We start from the raw sequence: 13,478 nt of genomic DNA, 5'->3' as shown, positions 1-13,478 counted from the left end.
ATAGTTTTTAATTTTCACTTGAAATTCGTTTAAATTCCATCTAAGTACCAAGTTTTTATAGAGAAATGATTAAAATCTTTATTAATATAAATAAAATTTTTGCCATGAAATCTTATACTTTAATTCAAAAATTGTTTAAATTAAAAATATAATTTAATATATTCGTTTATATTAAAAATATATCATCATCCATGTGCGGAAATTATGTTTGTCATTGTACAAAGAATTTTCTGAAAAGAAGGTGATTTTCTTGGATCGCTACAGAGAAATTAAAAAAATTTTTTAACAAAATTCTTTTAATAAAATATGCATTGTACAATAACAGCACAAAACATTATTGTTGACTGTTATCCGCAGTTATTGTATAGTTCTTGAAGAGAATCTGAAAACATCGAGGAACTTTAGACAATAAAGGTGGTTTTGTGCCCTAATTGCACAGTTTGTTTAATTTCAATAGTAGTCGTCACAAATGTCTACACATGCAAAGAGTAAAGGATAATTTTTTTCGCGTGCGCATTTCTATAAAGCGGTCTTCCAAAGAAAAATATTTGAAACGTTAATGTCTCATTGTGCAATTTTTTTATTTTCCATAGCCAACTTCTAATAACTTTTAGAAGCTATATTCTTTCCGTTCACCAACTGTTAACTGAATAAAATGAAACCATATGCATTCATCATAGAGCATAAATAATATTTTTCACGATATATTTAAAAAACTCCACCCTCATACTAATTTGTCATAATGTTTATCTGAGAGAATAAAACGAAAGTACGGGCAGAAACATGCGAGCGCAATTTTCCTCGTCAACCATCATCAGGGTATGGCTATACATACACGGGTACATGACTTACGTATCTCTCTCTCTCTCTCTCTCTCTCTCTCTCTCTCGCAGAGTTTATTGCGTACATTTTGAGGGAGGGTTTTAAATCTCGTCTTGATTAACGAGGCCTTTTAGCGATATGCGCACGCGACAATTGATTTTTCACGTGACGACTCAACTCGCTCTTTGTTTTTACACACCTACAGGCCGTCAGGTAAGCTTACATCGCGAGAACAAAAATTAATTAAAGTTAATTAGATGCTCCCCTCCTGCTTTCATTTCTTTTAATCGTGGGTATCGCACATACGAGTATATTTACCTGTCTGTGACCCCGTTCGCTGTGCTATCGAGTTTGTTTCACTTACAGCGATAAGTGTTTAAAGTATTTGTTGACTCGCGGTACAAGGATGATTGGATACTTCGTTGAGGGTAAAAAAGACTTTCCACGAGCCAATGTATTTCGATTAATCGACTTTTTGCGTACAGAAAAAATATTCTTAGTAAGCGTTTGAAAATAAATGATCTTTTTAACAAGCATAAATACTAATGCATAAATCAAACCTTCAGTTTATTTATCAGTAATGAATCAAGTAACGGATATTTTTTTAAATTCAACTAATGTATTTTTTTTTATTCAATTTATCTAGATAGTCCTTCGTTATTCCATATGGGTTTATTTCGAAGTGACAATGGCATTTTATTACTTTTATTTATATAAACAGATATAGCAGATTAAATTTTTCACCCTTACAAACTCACAATATTCCGGATTCATTTAACGTGGATGGACACTAAATCACTCTTGTATCGTGGGGTTATTATTCGTTCTGACTGAGATATGGCTTTCGCTCTCTTTTTTTTTTTATTACACGAGAAAATATTCGTTACCAAGAGCAGAAACCTTTTTTCATCACGAAGCTTTTTTTTTTTATCGAATTTCGATCAATGCAGAAACCTATCATTTTTGTCTCGAACACATCTTTTATTTGTATGGCAGCAACGTAATGTTCGCTCTCTGTTGGTTACCTACGACGGGAAAACTGCCGTTGACGAGCGACAAAACTTTATTTGACCCGTGGCAAGTTTAATCAAGGAAAGTACGCGTGACGATGACGCAAAATGAAACGTGAACAATTCATTTGTCCCGAAAAATTCTAATTGATCCCTCGTGAGACGAAAACGCGTATAAGTTGAAACACGTGGGGGTCGATTATGCCGTCGTTTAATCGTTGAAGGAAAGTCTCGCGAGCGTCTCCCTAGCCGTAGACAGACATCCTTGACCTTTACCCTATTTATTTTCTTGTATTTACCTATTATTCCGCAAGCGTCCTGAACGTTTCGCGTGAATGCCATTGCGCGATCAGCTTCATTTTTGTTCTCCCGATTACTGCAAATAACCGCGAGGACTAAGAAGACAACGAAATCTGAAACAACTCCAAAAATAATACCTCTGTGAAAGCACTCAGGTTCGCACATACTCCATATCCATTTTACAACGTAGCTGCTCCATTGTGAGCGTTCTCCCTATTGTCGGGCGCATTATATCCGAGTTCTCTCGGCGCATCAGTGTCCATTGTCATAAGACGTTTTAGGGCGCACCGAGTTTGTGTATGCACAGGCCGATAGGGCGTATCAGTGGATGCATATATATAGCTGAGCTTCGACCTTGCTGGCAGTTTCAGTGTTTGCTTTCAACGTGGACGGAACGTCCAGTTTAATGTCGGAGAACAGATAAGCCATCGTGTGTTTTCAAGGTGTCGCCATAAATATCTTGATAAGTTTGTTTTGATTAGAAAGAAATGCTTCTGATTTTCAAGGTGCGATATCTCAGATAATACAATATTATTGAGTTAAAGATAGTGCATTTCCTAAACCTCTCGTTTCGTGAAAAAAGCCGTTGGGGAAAGTGTTTTCCGCACGAGAGCTGGAAATAGCGTCCAAAGGTGCGACTTGAATTTTAGAATGCGGAAATAGTACATTTGGATCAGCGAGAGTTAAGAGGCCATGCGAGACTGGAATAATCACTTTCTCGCACTAGTACTTAATTGTATTATTTTACTTAGTCAGAAGGTTCATTATTATCGTTAAATAAAGTCAATTCGAAGAACTTGACATTCGAGAACTGATGAGAATATAGACTCGAGAGGTGATTATTCATCGAACTACGGCTCTAACTTATGTCAGTATTTTTGACGTTAAATTCTAGCCGGTGGCGCAGGTGAGATGAATATCCTCGACTAACTCATTTACAATATGATCGATTGCGTGGTCTCGCACAAAATTGCCTTTGATCAATTTTCCCTTTAACTTTTCAAGTATCTCCTTGCTATGTTCCGTTATAAAATATACGATAGTTTGAAAATCAGTAGACATCCCAGTTTTACTGTCAAAACATTCATAAATCTAATGTCTTTATATTACAGAAATAAAAGATCAAATTGATTGAGCCTTAATCGAATTGGATTACCATGATAAGTCAATAATACAATATTCAAATAATAAAAAACCGAATGGAATGTTCAAATTATCGACGATTTTTTATACAAGCAGTTTCTAGGGCATTTGTAAAAGTTTGTATTATCAAGCTGTAATAATTTTTAAAATCGCATTGACGTAAGAAACTTATTCATATAACAAAGAATTATATAAGGTCATTTGTCCACATCAAAAAAAGAGAAGCTCCTATTAGAAGGATATAAAAAAAAGTAAGAGTGACGTACGCGCGAAAGCGAGACAATTTGATAAGAGCATAGCAGGCTTTGTTTTGCCAACGTAGAGGTAGCACGTGGTCGTCGCTAATGGAGAAATCGATATTAAATTCGCAAATGTATCTTCGCGCTGAGCTTGCGTGACCTGAGCAATAACAGATATAACTCGGGATGCCGCCAGAAAGAATAAGAGTGAAGGCCAACCGTCAGAGTTTACTTTAACCCCGCCATTGTAAATGTATAATTCAAAGGGTTCTCTCGCTATTACAGTAGGGATTCGTAGTTTCATGCGACTTATCTCTGTTGCTGCTACATGCTGAAAAAGGTAAAGACTTATCTATAACATTGTATCTGAGTTGTTTTGAATATTTAAAAATCGAGGCGTTTTTAAGATACATTCGCCAGTTAAATTCGAAAAAAGGTATCAGGTATATAACATAGACGATTGCTATCTGAATATTTTCATGAAATAATTTTCGCTATGTCTTACCATCTCGGTAATTTATAAATTTAGCAAAATTTATAGAAAGATCCAGTTCAAGTTCAACATTGAAAATAAAAAAGCTTGTACTTTAGGTACTTTTCATCGCAATATTACGTAAACGATAGCTGAAACGAATTCAAGGAATATTAGAAAAGCTTTCTATTGAAAAAAATTGAGAATTTATTGAATGAAAGCGAAAAATACACAAGCACCTATTGAATTTCACACATTTAAAAAAAACTCATATTGGACAATATACTTTCGAGCCTTCCTCAAAAAATGTATCCAAAAACTAATTGATAAATTGCAATCATCGTTTGTGCGCTAAAAATCATTTATCATCATTTGCAGTAGTAAATTACGAGAAAATTATGAGGTAAAGCGTAGCACAGGCGAGTAGCACGCAACAGCGAAAAAGGTTACTGAATTTCGCGTGATCACGTACGGATCAAGTGCAAATGTCAGGGTCGAAAGCCAAAACTCAAAAGCTTTTGCCTCTCTGCTTTGTTCGGCGAAACATTGAAAGCGCCGATCGATAAGCAATTAGTCTTTTGCGTTGCAACAGTCATTTATTAATGGAGTCGTTACGTTACGAAAAATATGGATGTCTGGTTCATTATCGATGTACTTGCGCACGGAATCCTTTTTCGTAACGAGAACGAACAGCTCTTAGCACTTGATGAGTCTATAAAATGTGTACACGGTCCTTTACTTTTCATACATTTTCTTTAAATTCACGCGTCAGCATAGTTGAGAGTCGAGCATACACGTAGAAATTAATAAAATGCCGCTCAAAAGGTTGACATTTTCATTCAGTTTCAAGCCGGAAATTTGATTGAACCCATCGAAATTATATTGCCCGAGAAATTTCATGAATATTTCTATAAAAACACAATTGCCAATGGCATTCCCATCTGAAATTCCGCCGAAAGACCTTTGATTTTAATTTGTCGGAGCAGTGTGCACCGCTCGTGAATATTAAAATAGACAAGCAAGACGAGCCCTACGAAATAAACGCCAGGTATGCCTTAATTGAAATTCTCTTCTTTCGTATGATAGTAACAGAAAGGCTCTCGCACGAACGACCCATAGTGTCCATTATAGTGCCCATGCTCTTTGGGGCTGCAACGTCTGCCGCGCGGTCTGATCGATAAATCCGCGCGACCGAGCTTACGCGCGAGCTTAATTGGCGCAAGCCCCCACAGAGCAATGTTCTATGCGCCTTCAGTAATTAGCTTTCGTTGGCTTGTTTACCACTGCTCGAATCACTTCTCATAGCGCATGATTTCGATATTATGACGGAATTGTAAAAAGAGTGGCTGTGATATTGTTTCGATTCGTCGTATTGCATCGCAGCGCCATTATTCATGGAAAATGAATCGTTTACTCGATTACATAGAAACGCCCACCAACCCGTTCGCAGACCTACAGCAATATAATCGTACCAGAAGTCTTTTCAATAATATATCGCTCGTGAATTAAAACACTTGCAATGAAAATTGTTACCTTCCAATTACTAACGACACCGCTGTTTCATTCATCATTCCACATGGTTTGCACAAGCTACGCAACGACACTTCTGCAAAAAGTAATTTCCGGAGCAAACTTTCCCGAGAAACGCATCTCTCGCGCGTCAGCAGGGCATTGCGCACGCGGAAAAATAAAAGGCATCGTGGAAAGTAAAAAAGAAGGTAGAGCGCGGAAACACTTGAAATAACGTTTAGATGGTTTTATCGTTATCAATATTGACAAGACCGAGCGTCGGCGGCGTTGCAGAAGAGTGTGTATATATAAGGTAGCCTCCTCTTCGTGCGTGAGAAAACCGCATTTGCGGCCTACAATCGGAAGAATCGTGTTGACAGAGCGCGAGACAGGATAATCCATCCGGTAAATACAGGATCAGCATTTGCAGCCTCTCATTGTCCACGCGTCCGTATACGTGTGTGACCATCACCGATTATCACTCGACGGTCGGAATCATGTTATTTTCAAGTTCCTTTTTCGGAAAAAAGGACTCGATTGTCGTAGGAAACAGCACGTACGGTTTGTCCAGTTTGTGTTTACTCGAGCTGAGCTGATTGTACGATGTGAGAAGAGGTGTTTTTACATGGATTATCGGAGAACTGTGTCGATTTTGTGTTCAACTTTAGATAAATTAATCTACTTTGATTTATTTTTCATAAAGCATTGAGGGACTGATATTCAGCGTAGAAAGACTTCGTTGTTCGATTCAATTCAATCATGGTGTACCATAGGCTAAGGAAACGCTAACAATTTTCAATTATCAATTTATCGATCGATTATCATAATTACTGGCATCCGACAAAAATAAATTAAAGCGTAAGCTCCTAGTGTGGCAGTTAAAGAATTTTTAGAGACACACATATCACTTTCAACGTATAGTATGAGAATTCTATTTTTTTAATTTGTCATAAAAGAATAGACCACGGCTTTTTAAATACATTTGTGTATATTAATATTAGGAAAAATAAACACACGAAATATATTGTCTAACGAATTTGAGAAATATTCGCATGTAAAGACGAATGATTTAAAAAAGAGCGCTTACGCGAGCACCATCCAAATATCCAAATGATGAGCTTACGAATATATTTTCGATGCCCCTTAAAATTGTAATCTACGAAAGGTTTATTTTTACTCTTACCGACCTTAACTCGAGTGCATTACATTCTATAGGCATGACCCAATTGAACGGAAATTCTTCGATTCGAAAATATAGCAAAAGAGAGGAAATTATAGGATAACAATTACCTGCAGCCAAATGAATGAGGTGGACGACAAGGGCTATCACCTCGATTTTCGCCATCACGCCGTTTTTATAACTCTTTCCGCTCGGCGCTCATCAGCCGATGCAAATGTTGGTCGTTCGGAGCGATTGTATGCAACCGCGTGAGACGCGACAATGGCCGCTTTATATCTATTTTTTTTCTTTTGCTTATTTCGCTCGCTGTATACTTTTAATTCAGGATTATAACGGCGAGCACTCGGCTGTTGTGTTGTCTTGGCTATTGTTGCAAAAGTTTAAGGGCTGTTATTCTTGCGCAGTTTCCTCTTGGCATCGCGCTTCTTTATTCCTTCCTCTCCTTCACTCTCTCTCTCTCTCTCTCTTTTTCTCTCTCTTCCGAGGATGAATATCCCCGCGGTTCAGCACTTACTGACGGACTTGTGCACTCGCGCGTTCGAACCGCCGTGACGATGATTCGTCCTCGCGGGCGAACAAACGTGTCACCTGATTATTCACGGATGTGTGGCTCGGTGGCTATCATCGCGATGAATTCACGCGCACGTGACTTTGACTTAGAGGAGCATGCCGTGCGTGCCGGCGCCACGGTGCTGCGGCCGATACTGCGAGAGAGACTCGTGGTGCCGGGCGGCGGGCGCCTCGCGCCGTGGATGCGCGTTATCATCGTAGCGCGCACGCGCCCGGAAGCCGGCTACTTTTACGTCTGCGGTGCCAGTACGATGGGGTGCCAGGATTGTTTTTCATGCGTGACGATTGTACAAACACAGACTGCCACTCGTTGATGCCTCTTTTTTCGTGCTTGTCAAAGTCGCCTTAAGCTTTATTTCGGGAGATGAACATTTCGAATGATCGTTATTGACGTTAGTATTCATCCTCTGTCGGGGCCAGGGTTTTGCACAAGGATGGCGAGTTTTTCACGACGTCCGATGGTTGAAGCGAGGGTGCAATCGAGCACTGCCTCGAGTGTGACAAATATTTATTAAATTAGAGCAATCCCTTGTCAAATGCTTCGTCTCCAACCTTCATCACTCATCGGAACGATTCTAATAAGTTGATGGTGCTGTCGAGTAACGAAGGGAGATTTTATTGTAAAAGTACATTGCAGTCAGTTATTTTGGGATAATTATCGATGATCAATTTTTGGTGAGAGCGATTATCATTATTCCTCCTCGGATTTCGTGGCAAGGGCGCCAGGTTTTCCGTTACATCTTACCCTACCCAAGTATCCCGGATGTGGTTAATTTTTATTGAATTATGGTTGTATGTACTTGAAAATACCTGCTATTTTGTATGTGAATACGGGTATTTATTTTATGTCTTGACAGTCTATCTTTGAAGCTTTGTTATATGAGTAAATCCTCAAAACTTTTACAATTCAACGTTTCACAATAATTATTTTTTGTAATTGTAGGCACACCTTCGAATAAACTTTTCTTCTGGCTTAATTTATCCTCAATAGCCTTGGAAAATACAGGTCATTGATATTTTCATAAACTTTTCTTGTGAAATTGCATAATTAGCCAGAATATGATTTTTTAAATAAAACTGTTACTCGTATCATGGATCGGCAATCAATAGGTAAACTTTATATTCATTTTCTGCAAAGAACTATATTACTATATTTATTGCTCTAATACGATAACTAATTAACAATGTATTAAAAATATTAATTTAATAAAATTACAGTAATCAATTTAATAACAATTAGAAAGCTAGTACAACATTGAATTTTTCTCGTAACATTTGATGTTTGTTTACGTCTTTCGCACTGCTTATTTTATCTTGAACTATACATTGAAAAGAAATATTTTGTAGATCAATATCAATAGGCACCTACAGACATCGATTGGTCTTATATATTATTAACACCAAATTTCGATAATTTAGATAATTGAGTTCAAGTTATTACCAAAATAACATTGCGATTTAAGCGCCAGATAAAACATTGATAGAGTACATGACAAATAGCTCATCGTTATAGATTATTATCAAAGATATTTTTAATGTGTCATCAGAAATTATTAACTCGAGCGGCGTAGCGATGTTACTGACTTTGAAGGGTTCTAACTTGGAAGCGTTACATGGCTCAGATTTGAAAAAAAAATTCAAGAAGATTACTTTTATTGAGTAGTATATATTCATATAATTCAGATTTGAAATAAAAAAAAAACTTTTTTCCGTAAACAAATAAAGTTTGGAAAATTTTCAATTGAAAATAAAATAAATTACACTTCTACGTGTGTTTTTCATATTTTTGTAAAAAGCAGCACACTACTGTTGCAGTCTTTTCCATTTAACAGTATATGCCAAAAAGTATCGACACACAAATTTTTTGGAGTCATTTTTTGAAGATTTTTATTTGACAACATAAAAAAATGTCATAGTCAATAACAACATAAAGTTATGATATATTCCTTTTTCTTCAAGTAATAGTGTCACAAATATAAAAAATAGCTCAATATAAACCTATGGAACTCGTTGAGCGTCATACTGTCTATATAAAACGGTCTTCTGATCCAAAGTCCTTTACAATAACACTGTTGTCACCAAGAAGTTGAAATTTAAAAAGTTTTGATGATTTATTCATATATGTTGGGCAGCTTATAAAAATAGAAGACATTTAACAATTAGTCAATCAGTCGATTCGGCGACAGCCTGATTCGCTGTTATTCGTCTAGTCGAGCAGAAGATTTTAATTGACATTTGAAGGCTACTTAATAATATTGCTTAAAAAGTGATATAATGTTTCCGAATTAAACTCTGCTTAAAATTAATGCTCAATTCAATAACTCTTCAATTATCATTGATCAGATTTCTATCAAAAAAATTCAGATCTTCGATATATATATTTAATGTGGTCATGAAGTCAATTATATGATTTTAACATGAGCAATATATGAAAATTACTAGTAGAAAATTTGTAGTGCACCATAAAGAAGAAAAATATATATTTAAATACATTATCCTTAAGGAGAGCACTAAAGCTTATCCACTTTTGAGAACCGCAATAACATATCTCCCCTTAAATGTGCAAAATAGGACTGTGACGTCGATTACCCGAGAGTAACTTAGAATAAAAATTTCTTCGGGTTCTTATGTATCAAGGCGTATCTTATAGTACACGTCAAGTGCGTACGCGCACGCGTGCGCAATACAGCAAAGAACTCAAAATAATACTTGAAAGGAGGCGACTCCGCTAAATTATCATCCTTCGTTTGCTCTCCCTTTCAGCTTAATGATTTTTCCAATTTGCGAGAGTAAGCCATCCGTTTTCCTGCGTCGCGTGTAAGCTCCTTAAAAAAATTAAAGAAACGACGCAGATGTGTGCGAATGCGTACATCGAAGCGCAGCTTTTTTGAAGGAGAACGTCGACGAGCTGACGTCATGATGGGCAACAAGAAGAGACGGACAAAATGTAATTTCGAGTCTGCGAAGGACGAAGCGTTGATGGTGGATGGTGGAGGAAAATCCAAGGGGAGCACCTAAAGAATTGCGTGAATTTTTTAGACTCTGGTATTTTTTACATTAGTCGTCCCTGCAAAACGTTTCTTCTATAATCGCTTGACATAGAATATAATATTTTATGCTAAAGAAAAATTGTTGAAGGATATTAAAAAGTTGCGATAAAGCACAATATTTAATGACTTTTTATTTGTTTGTTCAGTAACATCATTGATTAACATGACAATGTGCTGTAAAGGAATATACTAGTGTACTAATAAAACGAAGCTTATACGTACGTATTCGGTTTTGCGTGTCTGAGATTGAATACAGTTGAAGCGAGAAAAAGCGTAAACAGAAAAATAGAAAGCCGAGTAATGATAAATGCAAACGCGAAGAAGGAAAAAGGGGCGGGGAAGGATAGAGGGAGGAAAAGAGAAGCAAGCTTATGCGCTTGTTTTCTCTGTTAGCCGTGTGCCGGTCTCGGGAAACATACATCCCCATCCTACAGATGATGAGTCACGCGTGGATTCATCGCCCCCCGAAGAATGTTCAGCATCTCTCCAACGCAAACCTTCGATCAAGTTCACTAGCCCGTTATTGCAGCGAATCATGAGTAAGAGAGAGAGAGAGAGAGAGAGAGAGAGAGAGAGAGAGAGAGAGAGAGAGAGAGAGAGAGAGAGGAGAGGGGTGGAGAAATCACATTGTGACAAATTGTTGTCCACGCTTGTCAAAAGCACGGATGTGTCTTTTTTTGCGCACAGTGAAACTTTAATAGTTTTTTAAGTTTCCTTGTTGGTAACTAACGTGATTATTTCGACATGCTACATCGAACTCATTTGAAAAATGTATAGTTAAAATATTTTTAATCACGAATTTGTAAAAAAAATGTTGAATCACGATAAGTTATCGTACTTGCGAAATCATAACTATGTTTTATTATTGAAATTTTCAAAACATTGTTATATATTGAGCTACGGCGAGTAACAACAAGCGTCACTAGGAAAATTTTGTTCAATTTAGTTGTTTTAATTGGTTTGTATAGATATGAACTTGAGAAAGAAAACTGTGTTTAACCTGATTTATAGTTTATGTTACGTTAAATAAACTCATTTTCCTTTTTTTATAAATAATTGAAATGTTTGCAATGCGTTCCAAAAACAATGCTCAAAAAAATGTGTGATGTAAAAATGTTTTTTTTAATATTATACTGGAACCCTATTCAAATTGTTCATAAGCATTTGTAGAGGTTGAAACAAAATTTATCTGATATAATATAGTTAATGAAAAAGAGGTTATTCTAATAGAGCAAGTTTGCAGCATGTTTACAACATGATGAAATATTCCGAGTTCCCAATCTTTTCAATCTAGACAATAGCTTACTAATATTGAGCTTTTTTCAATCTATTTCTCAAATTGTCAGTTCAAATTCAATCCAACACGTTTTATGAACGAGAGTGGCACTAAGCTTAAAAAAATCGCTACGGTTAATTACATGAGAAATGAAAATGGTTATCGCATTAAAGCGACATTCTCAAGTTCGATACTGAATGAACTGGCAAGCTTTCACGAGCACTCATGAAGTGGTTTATCAAATCGTTCTACTGTTTGCTATTAGATTGTCTATTACTTCCGTAAGAATATGTAACAATACACAATCATACAACACGTTATTATGAAATATATTTATTTAACGATAAAAGTACAAGAAAAATCGGAAACACAATAGCGATATAATAAATAAAAGTATTATTTTCTTGACATTCTAGATATGGCACAAAAGACAGCTGATTGAAAAAGATATTACAAAAAAAGACAGCAATGTTATATACAATAATAAATATAGATACATTTAAAAATGCTTTGTACCGGGACTACCGAATGCCAAGATAAATACAATTTCCATACGTACATAATAAAATGTTGAAGAAGAATGGTAACTAGTGTCAGTAATTTTAATTAACAAATGGATAGCCGACTACGTATAAATATATATATATATATATATATATATATATCGAAAAGTTTTTTCAATTACGTTACCCTTAGCGCATTGTAAGGTAGCTTTCTACGCTCCGGTCGGTAAACGAAGCAACCTGCAGTCTGGAGTCCGATTCGCGAATGTATACAGGTATATGGAAATACTCGCGAAAGGTAAAAGCTGCAGGCTATTCCGAGCGAGGGCGCAGCTGAATAGTCAGGAATTTTTCAGATCGTATGGTAATAATGCTGTAACGACGCGCAGCAGTAAAGTGTACTATAACCAGACATACAAACTTTATCAATAAGCATAAGCGTATTGAAACTCGCACTGACTATAAAGCTGCAAGAAGCTCACGAATCAATTGACGAGAGAAAAGCAAATCAGCAATCTGCCTGGCACACTTTCCTTCTATTCATTACGTACGACGATTACAGCCTGATATTATAACTCACGACAGCAGTGCGAGACTCGATATTTCGAAATGCCTTATCCGCATTGAAATCGGAATACGATTATCCATGAGCTACTTTAAATTCAATGCTTGGAAAATAGAATCACTGGATTTAGAGCAGAGCGCTGTTTTAAATATCAAGCCAATAATGGCTTTCACTTGTCCATCAAATTTATAATTCAATTTAAGCAAAACATAGCACTTGGAATTTTTCCATGAATATAATCTAATTTATTACAATTGTAGGCATCATTCACGATTATTAAAATGATTCGCTACACAAAAGTAGCATCAAGATTTTGAAGCTGAATTGAATTCCGAAAGCAAAGTGAGCTCTTGCCGGACAAAAGCTTCCGAAATACCATGCAAAACCCATCGCTACCCCGGCATCGCAAATATTACCGTAACGCAATCCAGGATGAACACCAGAGTCGACGAGGGTGGATCGATCTAACACGAGAAGTTGAAGTAAACAGAGAAGTTCGAAGGCGATTATTTTTTTTGCCCCATTTTTTTTTCTCATTTTTGAAGAACAGCAGCGCCTGAATTTACTGGTCCATTGTGATATAACGAGGCGAAATTCGTTGAAAGTGGAGATACCCACACGCACATCGGATCTTAGTTTCGTTTCGAGCCTCCAGGCGATCCTCTCGTTCGCTCGAGATGGTAGAAGAGAAAGAGACTGCAAAAGATATTACGCGTGTGTATGTGCAGCCCGCGAAACACGAGCAAAACGATGGGGGCGGCTTGGAAATAGATATTATAAAGTGCAAAGGGATTAATGAGAGGGAGAAAGACGCTTTCTTCGTTTTTTCTTCTCTTTTT

At 36.7% G+C, this 13,478-nt stretch overlaps 1 protein-coding gene across 3 annotated transcripts in view; it reads right to left on the bottom strand.

The window, feature by feature from the left end:
• Window positions 1-7,352, bottom strand: part of LOC131673446 (uncharacterized) — a 28,322-nt gene extending 20,970 nt beyond the window's left edge. For all 3 annotated transcript variants that reach the window (XM_058951453.1, XM_058951454.1, XM_058951455.1), the window contains exon 1: window positions 6,786-7,352. In XM_058951453.1, the coding sequence (XP_058807436.1) occupies window positions 6,786-6,840 (55 nt within the window). In that variant the 5' untranslated portion in view covers window positions 6,841-7,352. The remainder of the gene's footprint in view (window positions 1-6,785) is intronic.
• Between the last annotated feature and the right edge of the window lie 6,126 nt (window positions 7,353-13,478).

The sequence above is a fragment of the Phymastichus coffea genome, unplaced genomic scaffold, assembly GCF_024137745.1.
Source record: "Phymastichus coffea isolate CEN01 unplaced genomic scaffold, Cenicafe_Pcof_1.1 PCOF00178, whole genome shotgun sequence".
Taxonomy (NCBI): Eukaryota; Metazoa; Arthropoda; class Insecta; order Hymenoptera; family Eulophidae; genus Phymastichus; species Phymastichus coffea.
The sequence above is the reverse complement of the archived record's forward strand: the minus strand, read 5'-3'. Positions and strand labels throughout refer to the sequence as shown.